General features: G+C 37.0%; 1 protein-coding gene across 1 annotated transcript; it reads left to right on the plus strand.

Moving 5' to 3' along the window:
* Positions 1-1,047: 1,047 nt before the first annotated feature.
* Positions 1,048-4,788, plus strand: LOC145013223 (uncharacterized). Its single transcript, XM_078972032.1, has 2 exons — positions 1,048-2,300; positions 3,792-4,788. Exons 1-2 carry the CDS (start codon positions 1,237-1,239, stop codon positions 4,561-4,563), a joined length of 1,836 nt encoding a protein of 611 aa, XP_078828158.1. The 5' UTR covers positions 1,048-1,236; the 3' UTR covers positions 4,564-4,788.
* The last annotated feature ends 19,083 nt before the right edge of the window (positions 4,789-23,871 follow it).

Below are 23,871 nucleotides of genomic sequence, written 5' to 3' on the forward strand. Positions count from 1 at the left end.
AATTGTTTGAAATTGTTCGCATTTTATCCTTATGAATGGTAACCGGTCAACGGATCATAAGGGTAAACCGTGAATAATTTCAAATAACTTAATGGTAAATCAAGCACGAGAAAATTTTAGTGATTAAATATGACCAAAATTGAAAGTTTGTTATTCTCTAAGTCATTATTCATTATATTTGTTATATAAATCTACATCTTCTAATAAATGAAATCTAAAATAATATGTGTCAATTTTTTAGAATATTTCTTTGACACGTAACATTTTTGTATGATTTTTATTATTTCCTATTTTTGGTAACAAATCAAATTCAATTTAAATTTTAAAAATACAAAATCATATCCTAATAACATTATTATGTTTTTTTTTTTTAACAAATTAATTCATAATTACTTACAATAGATAATATATTGGTTTTTTTTTTTAACATTTACTTTTTTTTTATCTATATAAAAATGTAAATATACCGACCATGGTTTCTACGGATTATAACCTAATGTTTGATAAACGTATCTAGAAGATTTTGAAATATGTAAAATTATATGAAATTACATTTATTTAAAAAAGATAAATATATAAATATATTTTGAAGAGCAATTCTAAAATTTTATTTAAAAAACTCAATATATTTTTTAAACACCCCATGAAATAGATTTTAGACTTAAACTTTTACTTTAAATTAAAAGTCGAACGCTCAAAAAAAAAAATCTGTTAAAATCATTTTTTCTTTATTAAAAACTAAAAGCTTAAAGCTGTGAAACTCACGGTCAAGCACACCCTCGTTGCTCATATTAATTTCTTTATTCCACATCGTATTTGTCGTTGAATCTTTGAGGTTTTATCAATAATGTAAAAAATTAAACACCACATATATAACCGCATCTATCATATTATATTAATTAGTGATAAAACATACTTGCAACTTAATAAACGACTTTCATACTTAAACCATTTTTTTAAACCTAAAGCTTTTTTTTTTAAAAAAATGGTAAGGATGCTTATATAAAAGACGTAGCAAAGGAATTAGCAACGGGACTCCATTATGCTTCAAGTGGTAAAAGGTGAAAATTTGTTAATCACACCATCAAATCAACCAGCAAACCTTCCTTAATCTTTACTCGAAAATCCCACTTGTCCAATTTTTAATTCCTATTCACAATCTCCACCTCTCTACTTACATGCACATACCCCCATCTTAATCTTCACTTCAATTCAAGGCCACCACCAAACCCAAGAATGGATCCTCCACCACCCACCACCGCCCTCCACCACCATTACCAAGATTCCCTAGAATCCTCCTCCGTCTCCTCCCCCACCAGCCGCCAGTGGGACGAAACTCTACCACCACCAAAACTCCGAATGATGTGCAGCTTCGGTGGACACATCATCCCCCGTCCCCACGACAAATCCCTCTGTTACATGGGCGGTGAAACCCGTATTGTTGTCGCCGATCGCCACACTTCACTTGCGGACCTTTGTTGTCGCCTCTCCTCCACCCTCCTCAATGGCCGCCAGTTCAGCCTCAAATACCAGCTCCCAAGTGAAGATCTTGATTCACTTGTATCTGTCTCCACCGATGAAGATCTGGATAACATGGTGGAAGAATATGATCGGTTGAATGCATCTAATCCCTCAACAAAACCCTCTAGATTGAGATTATTCTTGTTCCTATCAAAACCCGAAACTGCAGCTTCCATGGGATCGTTACTTGACGATGCAAAATCTGAAACGTGGTTTGTTGATGCATTAAACGGCGCCGGATTGCTCCCTAGAGGGTTGTCGGATTCTGCCACCATTGATAACTTACTTGAACATAAAGATGGGACGATTCAAGAGGAGAGAGATAACTACACGGAATCTGAGATGCAACGTCGTCGTTTAGATGTGCAGTTAAATTTGCCGGATTCTCCGTTGGTGGAAACAACGTCGTCGTTTGGATCTAGCTCTTCATCTCCTTCAATGTCGAATTTGCCGCCAATCAAGGTGAGGGTGGATCAGATGAATCAGATGGCGGGACTGGATGAGCAGTTGTCACAGTTGAATGTGAATGTTCTTCCGCCGCCTGTTCCTGTAAATAACGTCGGCGGTTGGGCTGCTGTAGTGTCATCCGCCGGAGGTGGCACGACTGTTTCTGATGATGAGAGATCCGATCACGGAGCACCCGGTGGTGGGATGAGGAAGCCGCCGTTGCCGCTTCAGCCTGTGCAAAGGAAGTTTGGTCATGATGCTTACAACTTGCCTTCGCCGGACTCGAAGCACGGTGGCGCGTATGGATTACACTCGCCTGATTCCATAGCCAGGTAAACCTCCTGTCCCTGTTGTTACCCGTTGATGTCAACTCAATTAACCGGAATATTTTTTTTACAGTTTTTTTTAGTTCATTACATTAAATTTAGTGTAAGATTTAATGTGTTCCATGAAGATGGTTTTTTACACGTTCATCTTAAATTTAATATTTTGAGAGCATCGATAAGTTTGAAAAGTTATTTTTAAATTACCTAATAATAATTCTTTGTTGCAAACCGAATATTACTACTATTATCGTAATAAACTAATAATAATTCTTTGTTGCAAACAGAATTCAAGAACATAAAAAAAACTCATTCTTTTCTTGAACATTTTACATATCTCTTTTCTTGATTCACTAAAGATTTACAAAAAATCTCTTTTCTTGATTCACTAAAGATTTACATAAACCATTTTTAAATTAGATCGAAAGAATTTATTTAATAAAATCAATTATGTTCACCTTCTAACCCCCAAATCGAGTGCAAAAACTTTGATTTTAAAACTAAGAAGAAGATCAACTTGAAACAATGTAAACGTTGTAGGAAACATTTCTGCAAAAAAGAGGTACCTCGAGAACATTTGCGAGATTTAATCTATTCACAAATTCGTAATTAAAATTAGCGAGCTTTTGTTCGAGAAATAAAGTCATGAATTAGCACGTCTTTTTCATTGTTTTGAGGGTTATTTATGATATCTTTTGAAACAATAATACGGAATTTGTTTTATAGGTCATTTATAGTTTTATTATTTTAATAGGCCATAACCTTTTTTATTTGTGCTTTCGTTATAAATTTAAAATGAATTTCAATCGAATAATTTGTGATAAATATTATATAACATCGTAGAAGTAATGTCGTGTATATCTATATAGATAAATTACGTCAGATTGAAAAATATTATAGTGAATGACCATTAAAATTTAATATCATTTTACTGGTTGAAATATGTTCTGATGATGAATCCAAGTTTTTAAAAAGGTTAAATAATACGTTAAATACAATTAAAAGACAAATAACCTAAAAAACAAATTCTTTAAAATTGTTGTCTGTTTATAAAATTAAATAACCTTAAAAAATTGTTTAACATTATTCTCATTTTTTAACATTATAATACAAATAACCTTAAAAACAAATTGTTTATATTGCTGTAATTTTATAACGTTTTTTTCCTTAAAATTCGGGTTATATGATGATAGGAGAGACCCCACCCCACGTGTAACTTTAGTCAATAACCCATAAGAATATGATATAATAAGTACAAAAATACATATCAAATCAAATAAAGAATAAAGAAATAAGTTAAATGACCCTTATTTATAAATTAAAAAGCTATAGTTATTCTAATAGTAGTTTATAATATTTAGATGCTTATGTATTTGTATTAAATGAATTTAAAACCTCAAAAAAAGTTAAAATAATGTTTGCCAACTTGCCAATGCATACGCATTCAATAGAATAATAATCGTATTCCTAATTTTATGTTATGATCAAAATATTTTACAGTGATAGCAGCATTGCATCGGCAAACTGTCACTCGAAGTCCACATTCACTCAAGATCCAAACCCTTCGTTAACCAGAGAAACCGGAACTCCACCAGCGACCACCCAACAAGTCTACCCCACCACCACCTCCGCCACCATGTCCACCATGAATTACCAAATCCCAATCCAACAAATCCCTGATTACGCCGACACACAACCACCACCACCACAACAACAACTTAACCAAGATCAACAACAACAATTCTATCAAACTCGACCACATTACATCCACAACCAGCCACCGCCACCCGGTTCATCTTACTATCCAGTCTACGCCCCACCACCACAAATGGACCACCAACAATACCCGCTCTACTTTCTTCCGGTATCGCAAAACCACCAATATGGCATGCAAATGCAGTCCAACCCACCGGATGCCGCCGTCAACCCCACCGCCATTCAATCTTCTGCCGCCGTCCCCCCACTTTACCCAACCAAAACCGCTGTCCAGATGACTACAACACCAGGGATGATTCAAATCCCAAGCAACCAATTCCAACAGCAGTATGTGAATGTCTCTCATCATCCTGCTACACCATTGCCGAATTCGAGTGGTGGAAAGTACGGATATGAATACGCCCACCCGACCCAAGATCAGGTTTATTACTCGAACCACCACTCGGTGGCGGCACCATTGCCGTCACAGTATCAGACCATATCTCCGGCATCAGCAATGTTGTTGACGCAAGTGTCGCCGCCTCAGCAACCGGCATCGGAAAGTGTCAAACAGTAGTCGGAATTGAGTCGAAGGGAATCAATCAAATGGATTTGATTTGGGAATGTGAATGATGAAATTAATATCATCATCGAGCGGTGGAATATGATGGACGCCAAGGGTTAGGTTTGGCTCATGAGGTGATGTTTAATAATATGAAAGTATTGTTTGGGATGATTTCTATAGTTCGTAGTTGTATTGTATAAGATTATAAAACAGAATAAATTTTAATTTTACAAATAATATAGATTTAAAAACTGATAAAACTTATTATCTAAAGGATCCACGTAAATCTGTCTTAAAACCCATATGAAAATCAAATACCAATACACTAACAACATTTCGAGGATGTGAGAAATCTAATTGTGGACCTCATATGTAGAATATAGTTCGGGGTGAACATTTAGACTGGTGGACCGGACTGTTTTTCGGACCCTGGATCGGTTCTCGGTTTTAGGAATCCATCAAAACCGGTCAAGTTTTTTTTTCCGATCCGGTTCGGTTTTTACGGGGTTTAGAATCAATTGGACCCAATTTAAAAAAAATATTTGTAATCTTTGAAAATTTTTAAACAGTCATAACTCATTTGTTTGAAGTCGGATTGACTCTCGGTTTTCCAAACATTTAATTTACAGTTTTTTCCAATATTCAATGAGTTACAATCTTTCAAAGTTAACTATCAAAGTTGAAAATTTTCAACTTTCCAACAATATTTTTAAAATTTTGTAATCTATCGGATTGATTCTCGGTTTTCCAAACATTTAATTTACGGGTTTTCCAATATTCAATGATTTACAATCTTTCAAAGTTAACTATCAAAGCTGAAAAATTTCAACTTTTCAACAATATTTTTAAAATTTTGTAATCTGTGAAAATTTTTAAACAACCATAACTCATTCGTTTTAAGTCGGATTGACACAACGTTTTTTTTCCAACATTTAATTGACAGTTTGTAGATAAATTTAGACTATAATTTTGTTGTTTTTGGTAAAATATTCAATGAGTTATAAGTCTTTCAAAGTTGAGCTATCAAAGTTGAAAATTTTTAGTTTTTCAGCAATATTTTTAAAAAATTTCAATCTGTGAAAATTTTTTATACAACCATAACTCATTCGTTGTAAGTTGTATTGACCTGTGGTTTTTTTCCAACATTTAATTTACAGTTTGTAGATGGATGTAGACTATACTTTTGTGGATTTTGGTATTATATTCAATGAGTTACAAATATTCAAAGTTGAGCTATCAAAGTTGAAATATTTCAACTTTTTAACTATTATTTTAGACTATAATTCTTAGTTTTATGTATCTTTGAAAGATAAATCATATGAAATGGATCTTGGTTAAATTGATTTATATGTTAGTTGCTTTTAGTTGGAAAATTAATTTTGCAAGTTATAATATTATAACATTAAGGTAGGTTAGTTATGCATGAAACGGAAACGTAATCATTTTTACAAGTTGTATCGCATCAAACCCAATGACATATTCGTTTTTACGAGTTCTATCAAACCCAAAAACTTATTTTAATGACTTGTACTCTATGTAATTAAAGTTGTACCGGTCCAAACAGGTCCAAGAACTAGAAAAACCGGACCCAGACACGACTCATCGGGTCCGGTCCACGGTCCACAATATTCTCTATAACCGGTCTGGTTCAGTCAAAATGTTCACCCCTAGAATACACATTAACCATTCGACTGCTACCGCAAAAACATAACGTATATTTTACATGTGAACTTTGGATCTTATTTTGTTTAACTTTTACGATGTGCATCAAATGGTATCGAAAGAATAAAGAAAAAAATAGCAGTATTTATTATTTATATTGTGAATTAGCAAATATATGTCCATATTCATGGATATTCGTTAATTACACAAATTTATGCACATATAAATGATATTGGCCGTTTATCCGCGCCAAGTGAAGGGCGCACAAAGTTTAATTTGAGAATTATTTTCATTCAGAAACATGTCATATTTCAAGCGAATGTTGCACAAAGGTTTACCAAAATTGCCCGGCACATCCACCGTCCATTCAGAAACATGGTCTATTATACCCTAGAACACTAAGCACAACAATTTTCAACGAAAAATATATACTGATTTTTTGTGTTGAAGACTTCGGTTCTTCATGTAAGACCTAATATATTACAATTTGTTGTTTTGTTGTTCATGATTTTGGGATTGGGCAAATAATTTGCTCTATTGGTGTTCTTCATTCCGATGCTCCCTTCACCGCCATTGGATTTTTTTGGTTGTTATCAAAAAAATCAGAAATTGAAGATTTTTTTGGTTGTTATCGAAGAAACCAAAAATTAAAGATGTGGTGAAGGTGCTTCAGTATCTGAATCCAAATCCACGCCCAACTTGAAGTTTTTAATATCATTTAGGAAAATTGGTAGTTGGGTGTATGTTGGACGCTTTGGGATCGAGAAGAACGAAATTGAGATTGACAGATTTAACAGTTTTTAAGATTTCTTGCAAATTATTGATATTGTTTAGTATTTCTTGTGATCTTACACTCTACAACCAGCATTGGGTGGTGTTTTTGGTGGTGACAGTGGATGTTTAAGGTTGTTGGGTTGTGGTGGTAGAAGGTGGGGATGGTGGAGATGGTAAAGGTAGATGAATGTGTTGTATTGGAATAGAAATGGACTTAGGGACAAATGCACTTATTTACACAAACCCTAAATAAGAAGAAATTGACAATGAATGCAAAATAGAGGTACACTCTACTTTCTCAAGCTATTATGTTGTTGTAACGCCCGTAGATTCGGGCTAGTCAATTTAGAGATAATATGGGTCGAAAATGAATGTTTGACAAAAGTTTATTTAGAATAAATAATCTTAACCAAGTTTTAGAATATGTCTCAAGGTTTCCGTACATATAAACAACGCCGAAATCCGATTTACAACGAAGAAGTTATAGCTCGTCGAAGTTTTTCGGCAAAACCGATATGGCACCGGGAGATGTAAATAGTGAAATTACGATGGATGATGTTTTAGCCTTATAAATCTAAACAAAAGTTGTAGTATACGTTAAACCGAGAACATACAAAAAAAGAACGCCCAAATATGACTTCGTATGAGTAAGTTATGAATTTTCTAAGATTTGGCATAGCAGTGCACGACCCGAAACTCGAATTTTAGTTCGAGCGGTTTTTGGACTACGCGACCAAAATGAGATTTGAAGATTTCATTATTGAAACTTAACGATAAAAAAACAAACGAAAACGGAGTCCGTATGTAGAAGTTAAGAATTTTACGCTGACATTTAACAATATAATCTCCTCCTACTATTAAATTTAAGATTGGTCGAGAATTAGTTGACGAAGTCTAAAATTAAGTTGTAGATCTTGTTTTTAGCTACGCGTGGATATAAAGAACCAGCTGGCTCATGACGTGAGCATCATAAAAATCACGACGTGAGTGACCCTCCAGCCCCTATAAATAAGAGGTGAAGCCCTCTTCATTCTCACAACTCGCATCACTTCCCTCTCTCTCTATAACTTCTCTTTAGCCCCGAAACCCCCCGAAAAGCCTACGGAACCTCCCTAGCATGAGGTGGAAACCTCGGAGTGCCCGATGGCTCTGAGAAAAAGAGTCTTTCGATTCGGGAACGCTGCTTCAGCGGAGCCCGGTTTTGATAAAAACCTACTGTAAGTGAGTTATGCCTAACCTATCTTTAGTATATCTTATGTTATAATATAGTAATGTTATTAGGAACTTATAATAAGTACTTGGGCTATTATTATGGGTTATATAAGTATTTTTTAACGCTTATATAATAGTAATAATAGCTAGACTATTAATTAGCCTCGTTGAATATTAGACTAAACTCTAGTGGTAATGATACTAGGTTTTTTCCGAGGATAATTGTTTTAAGAGTAACGAAGTGTTGTCCAAGTGCCAATGTGACATCCCCAAAATCACGGCCAGAAAAGACCGATTTTGTTTATGCTTTATAAAAATCAGAGTTCTTCTTTTAATAAAAATATTGCGGAATTTGTTCCCAGAAAAACACGATAAATACGTTATTAAAACATTTTTGAAGAAATGTATTTTTATCATTTCAAAACGTTTGGGATGTCATAGTTAATACATAAACATAAGTGTAAACAGGACTTACATTTATTTACACTAGTGATCTACATCTCTTTAAATCTCTCAGTGTAATATGACTTAATATCAACACCTGTGATATAAATAAACTGAGTGGGTCAGCTTGGGAAACCTGGTGAGTACATAGGGTTTTCAACCCACAATAATATAATTATTATGTTTAAACACTCAAACAATCAACCCAATTACCCATCCCCATTAACTTCTTTACTCTTAAGGATTTAACCTAAGAGTCATCTATCCTGCATTTGTTTATTCCGAAGTCCCTTACTTCCAGGGTCTGACACTAAATCCATAGCTGACAATGTTCGTTCGTAAAGCACTAATTCCATAGCTGCTATAGTCTACTCATCGGGTACTAAATCCATAGCTACCGGTGTTCATCTAATTAGTACTAAGTCCATAGCTACCAATTCCTAACAGGTACTAAATCCATAGCTACCAACGTCTAATAGGTACTAAATCCATAGCTACCAGTGCTTGTCCAATAGGCACTAAGTCTATAGCTGCCAATGTATACTCTCATCATCTTATATCTCTCGTCATTCATCTACCCATGTTATACCCAACATATTCGTATATATAAAATACGTATATAGTTTAAATCATTTAGAACATGTATAAAACATTCATCCAGCATAGACAACAAATATTCAGATAATATGCACACATAGTACGTAGTTTATATAAAATACTTCATATCTATGTGTAAGATGAAAGGGAACTATGCACTCACCTGATAAGGTGATGACTTGGTACTCGGACAACACTTCGTTACTGTTAAAACAATTTCCCTCGAACAAAACAACGGGTTTTTTCGCAAAACTGGGCTTCGCTGGAGCAGCGTTTCTGAGCTGAAAGGCTCCTCCTCTCGGAGCTTCCCAATGCTCCGGGACTTGCTTCTAACACCTTGGAGGTGCTAGGGAAAAACCTTGAAGGTTTGGGGGTATTTGGGAGGAAAGAAGTGGGGAGTTGTGAAGAAAATGGGAGATTTTCGCCTCTATTTATAGGCTGCCAGCGCCGAGTACGCCGAGCGTACTCAAAAATTACGCTAAGCATAATGGTTACGCTGAGCGTACTCAACATTACGCTGGGAGTAATGTGCCATGTGTCACCATCTTGTGGCTAGCCTTGGGGAGGAAGCAACGGCTGTGATCGCGCCACGTCACCCAAACTCGCACAACAGCCTCCCGACTTAGAAAAATCATAACTTTCGCATATGAGCTCCATTTTTTACGTTCTTTATATCCACGCGAAGGTGGGAACATACTCTACAACTTTCAATTAGACCCCGTCGGTTAATTTTGGCTTGATTTTAAGTTTTATATTGTTAACAGGCCGGGATAGGATTGGTCCGTTAAATCCTCATAACTTCTTCATCCGATGTCCGTTTTCACCCATATTTTTCTCGTTATGCTACTCTTAACGAGATCTTCGATTCTTGTTTAGGTCGTGTTGGCTAAAAACCGCTCGATCTAATATTCGAATTTCGGGTTGTACACTATTAACTCGAAACTTCGAAAAATCATAACTTCTTCATACGAAGTCAGATTTGGGCGTTCTTTTTATCGATGTTCTTAGTTTAACATATTCTACGACTTTCGTTTAGAGCGCTAAGGCTAAATCTCGCTCTATCGTAACTTCACTGTTTACGCTTCCCGGTGTCGTGCCGGTTCCGTCGCGAAACTTCGACGGGTCATAACTTCTTCGTTATAACTCAGATTTCGGTGTTCTTTATATGCACGGAAACCTTGTGACATATTCTATAACTTGGTTAAGATTATTTATTCTAAATAAATTTTTTTCGAAAAGTATTTTTCGACCGCTATTGCCTCTAAATTGACTAGTCCGGATCTACGGGAGTTACAATTATCTCCCCCTTAGGATGATTACGTCCCGGAATCATCAACGAAACAGGGCTCATATAATGACTCCATACGTCATTTATTCATCCTAGGTAATATTTTATAACATCCATATTCCTTCAAGTCTATCTCTTAGACTCATTGACTGCAAGCAGTACTCGATCGTGCACCTACTCTCTACCTCAGGTTAGACTCCAAATTATGACCTATCATCATGTGATGCACATTTAGACTCAGGTCTCTTAGTGTCAAATTTTAAAACAAGCTATGCCTTCCTTCATGTTCTAATGTGATATAATCACACTACCAACTTCTTTAACAACAAGTGCGATACTTCTATTGTTCGCTTTGATTTTAATCGTTTGGTTTAAGTCAGACGCTACATCGATCTTGATTTTCTAAGTCACATAGCATACTTAGCGTAGTCGGACTCAATTCGATATGACCACTAGGGTCGGAATATCAACAATCTTCTTAGTAATTACCGAAACAATGGTAACGACATACTTGAATAAAACAAAATCAATTACTAGCTTCTTGGTAACCTTGTGACTTTCCCTGATCCAAACGTGAGTCCTATGCTTCCAGTAGTATAGGCCTCTACTACCATTCACACCTACTCATACTCGTCCCAAGTATAGTCTTGCAGTTTTCCAAGTCACCATACAAGAAAATCACATAACAATTTAACACACCAGATAACAAAACGAAGATTTTATTATTTCTTGAAACTATTACATAGGTGTTCAAGTTCACCCTGGACTATGCCACTAACGGGCTACATCATACGATACTATGGCTACTGCATAACTTGATCTTTGGGTATAAAGTCCTCATCCTTGATTCCTCGCATGGTTATGTGCTTCGTCGAGGATCATGTGAAATGCCCTTGCCCTTGGTGGCGTTTTGGGTCTTGCTGCTTTATTTTTCCTTGGGCAGTGTCTAGACATGTGCCCCTTGCCTCCACATCCGTAGCATACTTTATCATTATGTGTGCAGTCTTTGGAATAGTGACCAGTCCTCCCACACTTGTAACAAGTCACATCTTCGTTACACTTCCCACCATGCTTCTTCTTGCATTTATCACACCATCTCGCTTCACCTCCATCTCCCCCTCCAAGCTTTGAGAATTTGCTAACCTTTTCAGACCTTAAAGATCCTTCAAACTTCTGCTTCTCTCCTGCCTTATCTTCTTCTAGACCCCTTTCTCTTATCTGGGCCTCTACATTCTTAGCTGCCCTAACAACTGTTTTCAAGGTAGTTGCCATTTTAACCATTGGGCCAAAGTCAGTGGGCAGTCCATTAGCAAACCTATCAATCTTGGAGAGTTCAGTAGGTACTAAGTAGGGGAATAGCTTCATCCTCTCGGTGAATGCGGTGGCATACTCATCAACACTCATCTTCCCTTTCTTCAGGTTCCGAAACTCGTTGTTTAGGTCTATCAGATCTACCTCTGAGCAGTACTGCATTTTCAACTGTTCCAAGAACTCCTCCCATGACATCCTTATGGCTTCTCCTCATGGCATCATATCTGCCAATAGCTTCCACCAGCTCAAGACTCCAGTTTTCAGTTGTCTTACAGCGAAGACGGTCTTCTGTTTCTCGCTACAGTCGCAGCTCTCAAACACCATTTCCATCTTGGAGATCCAATCCATAATCTCAACAGGCTTTGGGCTTCCTGAGAGGCTTGGTGGTTTCGCACCGAAGAAATTCTTGTACATTCGCCTATCCTTGTCGTTTCTCCTTTCCAGGCCATCCCTTTGATCACCTTGAGTCCCCACTTGACTCACTTGGCGGCTGTAGTTCCCTTCCTCTGATTGCTCGGGTTGCTTAGTGGGCACAGTAGGTTCATCCCTATTCGACATCCACCTCATTTCTTCCCTTTGTTTAGCTAGCATATCCCGAATCATGGCTTGAACTCCAGCCATGGTGACTGGCTCAGGTGCTACTTCTTCTACAACAGGTATTTGCTGAACCACTGGGGGTTGGTTCCTATTCTCATTTGCATTCACGTTTCCGCTACGGGTCCTTGCCATCTTGGTCTATACACCGAATATGGTGAATCTAGACCTTTACTTAGGATTGACGTTTAAATCATCCTTATCACTCCAAAACGTTTATATGCTAGTTCTAATATCGTAGTTAAACGCTTAGAATCCTAAACACATAAGGTTTCCAGATCCGGTCGGCAACAGACCATAGATCCGAACAAATAATAGTATGTCAGGCACAAAGCATTTAGCACATAAAAGCATTTTAGGCACAATCCCTAAAATAATCTAGTGCTCACACCTCACAATCATCGTTTAGCATTCTAAGTTTAAGTCTCGAAATAAATCCATATTCCTAGTTCGCTTAAACTAATGCTCTGATACCAACTGTGACATCCCCAAATCACAGCCAGAAAAGACCGATTTTGTTTATGCTTTATACAAATCAGAGTTCTTCTTTTAATAAAAATGTTGCGGAATTTGTTCCCAGAAAAACACGATAAATACGCTATTAAAACATTTTCGAAGAAACGTATTCTATTCATTTCAAAACGTTTGGGATGTCATCGTTAATATAGAAACATAAGCATAAACAGAACTTACATTTATTTACACTAGTGATCTACATCTCTTTAAATCTCTCAGTGTAATGTGACTTCATATCAACACCTGTGATATAAATAAACTGAGTGGATCAGGTTGGGAAACCTGGTGAGTACATAGGGTTTTCAACCCACAATAATATAATTATTATGTTTAAACACTCAAACAATCAACCCGATTACCCATCCCCATTAACTTCTTTACTCTTACGGATTTAACCTAAGAGTCATCTATCCTGCATTTGTTTATTCCGAAGTCCCTTACTTCCAGGGTCATAGGACTGACACTAAATCCATAGCTGACAATGTTCATTCGTAAAGCACTAATTCCATAGCTGCTATAGTCTACTCATCGGGTACTAAATCCATAGCTACCGGTGTTCATCAACTTGGTACTAAGTCCATAGCTACCAATTCCTAACAGGTACTAAATCCATAGCTACCAACATCTAACAGGTACTAAATCCATAGCTATCGGTGTTTGTCCAATAGGCACTAAGTCTATAGCTGCCAATGTATACTCTCATCATCTTATATCTCTCGTCATTCATCTACCCATGTTATACCCAACATATTCGTATATATAAAATACGTATACAGTTTAAATCATTTAAAACATGTATAAAACATTCATCCAACATAGACAGCAAATATTCAGATAATATGCACATATAGCACGTAGTTTATATAAAATACTTCATATCTATGTGTAAGATGAAAGGGAACTATGCACTCACCTGATAAGGTGATGACTTGGTACTCGGACAACACTTCGTTACTGTTAAAACAATTTCCCTCAGACAAAACAGCGGGTTTTTTCGCAAAACTGGGCTTCACTGGAGCAACGTTTCTGAGCTGAAAGGCTCCTCCTATCGGAGCTTCCCAATGCTCCGGGACTTGCTTCTAACACCTTGGAGGTGCTAGGGAAAAACCTTGAAGGTTTGGGGGTATTTGGGAGGAAAGAAGTGGAGAGTTGTGAAGAAAATGGGAGATTTTCGCCTCTATTTATAGGTTGCCAGCGCCGAGTACGCCGAGCGTACTCAAAAATTACGTTAAGCGTAATGGTTACATTGGGCGTACTCAACATTACGCTGGGTGTAATGTGCCACGTGTCACCATCTTGTGGCTAGCCTTGGGGAGGAAGCAACGGCTGCGATCGCGCCACGTCACCCAAACTCGCACAACACCCTCCCGACTTAGAAAAATCATAACATTCGCATAAGAGCTCCGTTTTTGACGTTCTTTATATCCACATGAAGATGGGAATGTAGTCTACAACTTTTATTTAGACGCTGTCGGTTAATTTTGGCTCGATTTTAAATTTTATATTGTTAACAGGCCGGGACAGGATTGGTCCGTTAAATCCTCATAACTTCTTCATCCGATATCCGTTTTCACCCATATTTTTCTCGTTATTCTACTCTTAACGAGATCTTCGATACTTGTTTAGTTCGTGTTGGCAAAAAACTGCTCGATCTAATATTCGAATTTCGGGTTGTACACTGTTAACTCGAAACTTCGAAAAATCATAACATCTTCATACGAAGTCAGATTTGGGCGTTCTTTTTTATCAATGTTCTTAGTTTAACATATTCTAAGACTTTCATTTAGAGTGCTAAGGCTAAATCTCGCTCTACCGTAATTTCACTATTTACGCTTCCCGGTTCCGTCGCGAAACTTTGACGGGTCATAACTTCTTCGTTATAACTCGGATTTCGGCGTTCTTTATATGCACGGAAACCTGGTGACATATTCTACAACTTGGTTAAGATTATTTATTCTAAATAATATTTTGTCGAAAAGTCGTTTTCAACCGCTATTGCCTGTAAATTGACTAGCCCGGATCTACGGGCGTTACAGCCGACTCACCACCTTACCATGTGAGTGCATAGTCTCTTTCATGAACATGATTTTAATACAAGTATTTATTGAAGTATTATGTGTGATTTAATTGATGTTGCTTGAAATATGTGTTAAAGAGCATACCTTATTATATTTGATGATTTCGGATAAAGAGTAAACCTAAATTAATTATGAGAAATATTGGGTAGTATTTTCTTATGGGTACGAGTGAGTTATACTCAGATAATAGAGTTTTAGTATATGTCATTGATCCAGGAGCATGGATTACACATAGTCATTGTCCTTAGTCCGGGAGTATGGATTAAGAAATAGTCAATTGTCCTTAGTACGGGAGTATGGATTAAGACACAGTCACTTATCCTCAGTCCGGGAGTATGGATAGGACATAGTCATTCGTCATTAATCTGGGAGAATGGATTTACACATAGACACTTATCCCTAATCCGAGAGTATGGAATGGGCACAGTTATTGATCCGAGAGCATGAAATAGATCCGAGAGTATGGGTTAAGTAAGAGGTAAAATTTAAGGTCTGAGAGTATAGATAGTCTCGTTGTAAGAACTAACGGGGTGGGGTAAGAATTTCCTATATATATATATATATATATATATATATATATATATATATATATATATATATATATATATATGTATATATATATATAGGGAAATTGTATATTTTGTGAGTTCTAAATTATATATATGATATAACATTGTGGGATTGAAAACCCTATGTACTCACCAGGTTTCCCAACCTAACCCACTCAGTTTATTTATATCACAGGTGTTGATATGAAGTCACAATACACTGAGATATTAAGGAGATATAAATCACTAGTGATAGTGAATGTTAATTTTGTTTATGCTTATGTTTATGTATTGACGATGACATCCCAAATGTTTTAAAATGAATAAAAATACTTTTCTTCGGAAATGTTTTGATAACGTATTTATCATGTTTTACTTGGAACATATTCCACAACATTTTTATTAAAAGAGGTACTCTGATTTTTATAAAGCATAAACAAAATCGATCTTTTCTGGATGTGAAAATGCGGATGTCATAGTTGTGGATTTATTCCATGTTTTCAACAATTAACATATGGTTTGAAGATCTTTGTCATCAAGAAATGAAAAGGAATGCCCTTTTCATACTTGTACATAATCTGATCCAGAGCATGAGGATGGAATGAAGGAGGTAGTGAATAGTGAAATATGTTAGTGATATGGAAAGGGGCTATTTGATGTGAAGGATGAAATAAACACTTATAATATTGGTAATTTATATCTTTATCCGTTCTCTTTTATTTCTCTTCTAATCAATAATGGATGATAAAAGGCTCAAGTTCAAAATGAGTAAAACCATACAAAAATCTGTAAACTTGGCACTTCAAAAGCAAAACAATTTGCAAAATTGGTTTGGAATGGCCTATAATCTAATTTTTGGTGTTTTCTTACATGTTATTAGTAAAAATATCTCATGAAATTACCATAATAGTTACAAACTCATCTGGGTTTTATGTGTGTAAACTCAACTAGTTTTAAACCTACTTTTAATTATAAAATAAACACACAAAGGCAGTGGACCTATCAATTGTGGTAAAGCTAAATAAGTAGCGTATCGAACACAGAGAACGGTATATTAAAACTAAAGACTAATTTTATCTAAATTAAATAATAAATAGAGGTTTTCTCTAGTTTTACAAGACTAGAAACTTACTAGCTATCACTTATACTAAAAACTAGAAAAGCAAAGATTCAATGATGAAGGGAACTTCTGCCTAGTTCAACTCAATTGATCCTATGGTTGATATTATTGTAATAGTGCAATGGATTAATTCTTCTATTGACTACCGATTCAAGTGATTAGCTTTGCATTCGCTGCACTAATCCTTAGAGAACAAACTAACTCAAACAGTGATCAGTTGTCTAATTTAATTTAATTCACTATGTTATTTATTCGAGTTAATTTAGACTTGTAATACCTAACTAATTTGGTCCTTTAGTTAACCTCTTGTTGATGGTCATCACACAAGCTCACACATGAATTTTCCTAATTTTCTATTAATTCTAGTTTCATGTTCGTTATTCCTAGACATATGATAAAGTGGTCACACAAACATATGAAGTTGACAATTAAAAGATGTTCATGCTATTTAATTATCTTCCTATCAACAGAAAAATAGTTATCATTCACACACAAGGTTCTTTAACAAGCTAAAGTCAACAAAATCACCAATATTGAATTAATCCTACCATAGATCAAACCATAGTTTCAATATTGTATCCCCAAACAGAAGTTTAAGAGTTTTAGCTCATGATTGAGGTAATTAACAGCAATAAAACAAATTCTAATTGTCTAACCATGATTGAAAACAATAGATTAAGTAGAATGATGAGAATTTGCCTCAAATCTCCTTCGGAATTAAATTCTAGGTTGTATCTTCGTTCTTCAGATCTCTCATGGCTCTGATTCGCAACTTCCTTCTCCCCAAGGGTTCCAGAATACCTTGTGTCGATCTGGACAGCTATTTTTATAGATTTGAACCGACTCGCCGAGTCCAAGACCGACTCGTCGAGTCCATCCCTTAATTCCCATACATGGTAAGTCACGGAGTCTTTATCCTCTCGAATCTTCGATAAGACTCGCCGAGTAGTCGACCCTACTCGCCGAGTACCTTGTATTTTTAGCTTTTTTTTCTTCTTTGTTCAACTCCCGAGCTCCTAACCGCTTCTCCTGCTTCCTTTTGCTTCCGAGCTTCGCTTTTGGACTGAAAACACAATTCAAACACTTTTAAGTATCTTTTGTCCATGATATGCAATAAATTAGCTAATAAATGATAAAAATCTATACTTATTATATATGAGGCTAAATATGCAAATATCAAAATACCCCACACTTGACTTTTGTTTGCCTCCAAGCAAAACTGAATTTTAACAGATTAGAATCACATAAGCCGACTCCAATCCAACACAGTCATTATGCCAAGACCGCAACACATTCATTTGTGTCTAAAAATTTCCTAATAACCCCCCATACTCCAAATACTCACAATCCTCATAAAAATCCACCCACTTGTCGCGAACAATGCTCATATTATGCATCCCTCCGAATCCATCCGCAGAAAACCTCCTATCCTCAAGGTGTTTTTGGTTGAGCAACCCAAGCATACATAATCCAGAATTACAATTTATGATACCACTATGGAGCTCTTTTGAATTCTTCACTTCCTTGATAATTTGATCTTTGATTTCTGTGAATTCACCACCTTGTTTGATTTGATTTTTGGTATCTTCAATTTTTGAACTCTTGGAATTTTGATCTTTTGATCTTACCTTAACTGCTCCAAAATTCTTACAACTTTTCTTGTAATTCTTTTTTTTTTTTTACATGTACCTCACTTTTTTTCACTCAAAATCCTGCATGCTTAAGTAGGGGCGCTCAACTTCAACCTTTATTGGTTAACGATAATAATTTTCCTGGATACATTTCTGGTACATGATGCTAAACATATTGCATCCTTTGGGCTAAGCAAGGTCGTGTTTTTGTCCCATGATTTCACTGGAATAAGAAAGCCACAAATGCACTAGAACGTATATAAGCTCAACTAAACATTTGGGTCTTCATGCAATCATCAACATAACTCTAACATGGAATCCTAATTACTTTTTACCAAAATTTTCTAAATTAAATTCTAAGTAACATTTTTGGTATGCAAAAATTTAAAAATTTACCTAAATTAGGACATTAGGATTCTACATTTACTAAGATGACATCAACCCCCTACCCCACACTTAATTTATGCAATGCCCTCATTGCATGTTATGCATAAAAAATAAAAACATGAAATATAGAGAGAATTGGAACAAACTCCTCTGGGGTAGCAGTCACTAGGTTGATATCTCTTCTCTTCAACTTCATCTTTAATTGACTTTAGACATGTGAACAAGTCATCCATGTCTTGGGCATCAAATCGCATGTGGGCAGCTCCAAATGTGTAGGAAAAATATTGTAAAATCTTCAGGAATTGATTGCAAATAATGAGTGGTCAAGTAGTATTTCCAACAGCATCGAATCAGCAGTCTTCATGGTGTAAAAATAATTTACTCGTCGAGTCATATAAACGACTCGTCAAGTATAGTCGCGGAAAGTCTCGAAAGTGTGAGCATATATTGCGACTCGTCGAGTTTGTTTAGTGCACTCAGCGAGTCTGTGCTGGTTGGAAAAATAAAAGTTCTGCACTTGTTCCAGCTTGTGATAAACCTCAAGAACTTCCCATAACTTCTAGAATTATTAACTCGTGTCCCTTAGGACCGGACTCGACACCTTAACTATAAACTTCGCCCTTTCTTTCTTTCAAACTCTAAGCCCTTTATGCAAGCATTCCTAATCCAAAATCTGAAAGTCACCAAGGCAAACATCAAGCACATGAAATTAAGTCCTAATTAAGAATTCAAAACACACCAAACAAAATAAAAACAAAAACAAATTGTTCAATCAAAACAAAAAAAACTAATCATCATCCTCTTCATCATGGCCATGTGCAGCCCCGCTCCCACCAGCTCCACTCCGTCTTGTGTAATGATCTTGTCCCAAGATGGTATGTAGGGGAAGTTACCCCCATCAATGTGTGGAATATGAAAATGGTCAAAAAGCTGCACGTGGGATTCATTGCTTAAATTTATACCCCTCGCCATTTGGTCTTGTAGCTGCCTCATATCGACATTGTACCAATCCATTGGCACTTCATCATTGTCCACCGGAATCACCGGTGGTTCCTCCTCCACTTCCCGCTCACGTATCGATTTAACCCTCCTTCCCGGTGCCTCGGGCACGACCACCGGATCGTCATGCGGGATATCATAGTGACCACCGCCATAATCTTCAATAATTCTTGCCCTCCGAAAAAAATAGGATTAAAGGGAGGGGCAGGAATCATTGTCATCAAGTTCCATGCACCGCGGGTCATCACCCCATAGGAGTTAGCTAACCGGGTCACGAACATTCCACCATTAACCTTCGAAGTTTTTCGATCTTGACCGCTCCCTCCGCCAAGTAAGAGGCCAAACACCATGGAATGTTGCAGAAGGTGTCGGGCGTGATGATACTCCAAAGATAAAATACGTCATGGTTGGAAACCTTGTCGTCGTCCTTCCTTTGATTGATTGTAGTGGAGATAAGGCGGTGTATGAGGCGGTGTGTGGGTGACCTAATGCTCCCTTCTTGAACCGATTTTGGAATATATAATTTGTTGGCGATGGTGTTCCACCAACCAATACTTGTAACACCATCGAGGAACACCTTATGAGATTGTTCCAAGAATGCGCGGAAGATAGCAGTAGTGACCAAGGGTTGGTCATAAATCCCCAACCGACATGCAAGATCAATGACCGAACATTGATGGAATTCGCCCCAAGACAAAAACTAAAGCTCCCAAGGTGGTAGCAATCATCCCATCCTCGGAAAGATACCATGGAGAAAAATTCCCAGCAGAGTTCTCGAAACACCGGCTCTTGAATTCTGAAAACTCGGCTCCATCCATCACATATAATTGACACCCCATCGTAAGTAAATTCCTTAACAAGGTAAGGCGCCAACTCTTCCTCATATCAGACATTCTTTAACCAATCCCAGTCAATCCTATTACGTACATAAACCTCCTTCTTCCTGACCTCAACCAGCCTCTTCCTCCATTTTGTCATCGTGGAAGCAGATTCAATCTGAGGGAAATTCAACCAAGGAAAATCTCCTTGGCTTCCACGAGAGCTTTGTCCTCTTGAAAACATTGTTCCTACAAAACAAAGAACAAACAACCCAGAAGATACAGAAAAACATCAAAACAGATTCCATCTGGGTCCCAGACTAGACTCGTCGAGTCCATGAATGACTCGGCGAGTCGGATGAACTGCGCGAGTTAGTCGACGGGTCGAGCGAAATTCGATAATAACACTCAAAATTTTCTACTGGGGTTTGTATTGGGATGTTCCTAAGATGTATTAGAGTAAGAATAACCATCCAAAACAATACAATTAATACAAAATCAAAACCATAAATATTCATTAAACTTCAAAATCGGGTACTCTATGAAATTGACACCTTAGAACATCTAAAAATCATGACTTTAACAGAATTATGGAAAAAATTAAGTACCTTTATTGATAGAATTCGAGAATTTTGAAGAAAAGGTGAAAAACTTGATGAGTGCTTGAGAGAGAAAGAAGAGTGGGCGCACGGCAAGTATGAATGGGAAATGATCTCATTAGGGTAAAAACCCTAGTTTTACCAGATGTAAAGATTATTTTTAATTAATTTTTTTCTGTAAATAAAATTGACTCGTCGAGTCAGGGTTAGACTCGGCGAGTCTAGTCGCGAATTGAAACTCATCTGGAATCTGAATAGACTCGTCAAGTCAGGGTCAGACTCGGCGAGTTACTTGCAAACAATTCAAAAATTATATCATTTTGTTGAAAAAAAATTCCATTCCACCCCACACTCAGCCCATACGCACTCTCAAGCAGTCATGTTTGATGATTTAGAAGATGAAAATAAAATCCTAAAAAAACGAAAAATAAAATGAGAAAGAAAGCAAACTCTCATAACGGGTTGCCTCCCACTAAGTGCTTCTTTTTAAGGAGTCGTTAGCTGGACTCCTTCTTACGTTTCTTCATTTTCCTACATCGGTAATGCATGCCTAATCTTTTGCGGTTTATACTTCGTCTTGTAAGCGTGTATCTTCTTCTTGTATGCCCGTCTCAATTCTTCTCTCTTTTTCCTTGTAGCACCATCTCCAGCTGCATGAATTTCCCTTTTCCTCACCTTCTTCTTCTTTACCCCATTCTCTTGCACCCTCTTTTGCACTCCTCCTTCTTTAAACTTCATTACTTCATAATTGGTCAAAACTCAGGCTCGAGGTTTGGTCATACATGACTCAATGAATGGGTTATCAGCATCATCTTTCCTAATCCTTGCATTTTCCTCTTCTCCAAAACTCACCTCTTCTTCAAGTGGAATGTCTTCATCTTCTTGCATTATTGTATCGAGGCACGCTACTTGAATGTTTTGAAAATCACCATATGCTTTAACCATTCTGCCTTATGCTGCTTGATCTTCTAAAGAATTAGGGAAAATCTTCATGTCCAGAACATGCAAGGAGCTGGTAACAAGCAAGTCAAGGTTGTCTTCTTTTCTGCACTTTTCGATGGGACTCGTCGAGTCTGTCAAAGAGACTCGGCGAGTCAGAGCGTATTCCATAAAATCCTTTGTTTCTTTTGGATCAGCTCCCCCAAGCAACCTCTCCATCTCTTCTAAGTCTTTATCAGCATCAAAGTTTTCTTCAGACGATAGCAAAAACTTACTTGGATCTTCTTCTTGCAAGAGTGCAAGTTCTTTTTGTAGTATTTCATCATCCAGGTCAATGAAGGAAACGTCTTCTTTTCTTGTTTCTTCTTGCTTAATCTCTGGTAGAGCTTTAAACACTGCTGACTCATCTCCTACCCTCAATGTTAGTGTGGACTCGCATACATCTATCAATGCGCATGCGGTATTCAAAAATGGTCTCCACAAAATAATTGGAATTTCGGGGTCTTCTTCCATGTCAAGCACTATGAAGTCCACAGGGATTACAAATTTCTCCACCTTAATGAGAAGATCTTCACAAACACCTTTTGGACAAATAATTGTCTTATCTGCTAAATGGATCTTCATATTCACAGGCCTTGGCTCCGGTAAATTTAGCTTCTTGAAGAAATAAAAAGGCATTAGGTTAATACTTGCACCCGAATCGGTCAATGCTTGAGTGGCAAGTATATTTCCAAGCTGGCAAGGAATCGAGATGCTTCCCGAATCGCCCTTCTTTTCTGGTAGTTTATTCAATACTAATTCCGCCACATCTGCCATATCTTTCCTAGCAGCAAAAACACCCCTAAGCAAGTTTAAATATTTGGGTGTTTGAAGCATTGTTTCAACAAATGGAATGTTGACTTAAAGGGATTTAACATGTTCCATGAAAGCTCTGTGTGCTTTGACCTTTTCATCAGGTATGGCTCGTATTGGGAATGGCAAAGGAGGATTGTAAGGCTTTAAGGAAAGCGCGGATTTGTGATCAGGGCATGGACTCGTCGAGTCCATTAGAGGGACTCGGCAAGTCTGGTTGGGTTTAGCTGAACTCGACTCTTCTGTCTTTTCTGCATGCACCTTAGTTGAGACCTTCTGTGCATGGGTCATAGGAGTGAAAATTTTTCCATAGCTGGAGGTTATAGCATTCACATTCTCCATTCTCGGATTATTCTCGGTTTTACTTGGAAGTTCACCCAGTCTTCTCTCGTTCACTTGATGTGCAAGTTGTCCAAGATATTTTTCAATGTTGAGAATAGATGCTTGCTGATTCCTTAGTATAGTTCTGGTCTCTTTTATTGCAGCATCATGATCATTGTGTCTTTTTTCAGATGCGGCTATAAATCTTGTGAACATTTCTTCTAAGTCGGCTCTCTTTTCCACCACCGGTTCTTCCTTTCGATAGTAAGCCCTTTCTTTTTGCTTATATTTCTCTTCCTTTTCCTTTTTATATTCTTCGTACGGGAGCCATTCCTTCTTGGGTTTCCTCCAATTCTCAGCGTATTTATCCCCGCTTGAGTAGAACACTTGCGCCTTCTTGTTTCCATTTTCATCCAAGTCACAATCCTTTGTGAGATGAGGTCCTCTACAGTTCTCGCACCCAAATCGAATAGCATGGATTGTTTGATCCATTTTTGTCATCCTTCTATCTAAACTATCAAGCTTAGCCATCATCGCTGCCATGCCATCATTGACTGAGTTCACTACCCCCCGACTTACTTCATTTCTTGGGTTGTGGTATTCTCTAGAATGTTTAGAAAATTCTTTAAT

The sequence above is a fragment of the Lactuca saligna genome, chromosome 8 (assembly GCF_052625555.1).
Source record: "Lactuca saligna cultivar CGN05327 chromosome 8, ASM5262555v1, whole genome shotgun sequence".
NCBI classification, from domain to species: domain Eukaryota; kingdom Viridiplantae; phylum Streptophyta; class Magnoliopsida; order Asterales; family Asteraceae; genus Lactuca; species Lactuca saligna.

What these genes read in the sequence shown, in the direction of transcription:
- LOC145013223 (XM_078972032.1), top strand. Translation starts at nt 1,237, where the DNA reads ATGGATCCTCCACCACCCACCACCGCCCTCCACCACCATTACCAAGAT. An exon ending in TCGCCTGATTCCATAGCCAG is followed by an intron (nt 2,301 to 3,791) that starts GTAAACCTCCTG and finishes AATATTTTACAG; the next exon opens with TGATAGCAGCATTGCATCGG.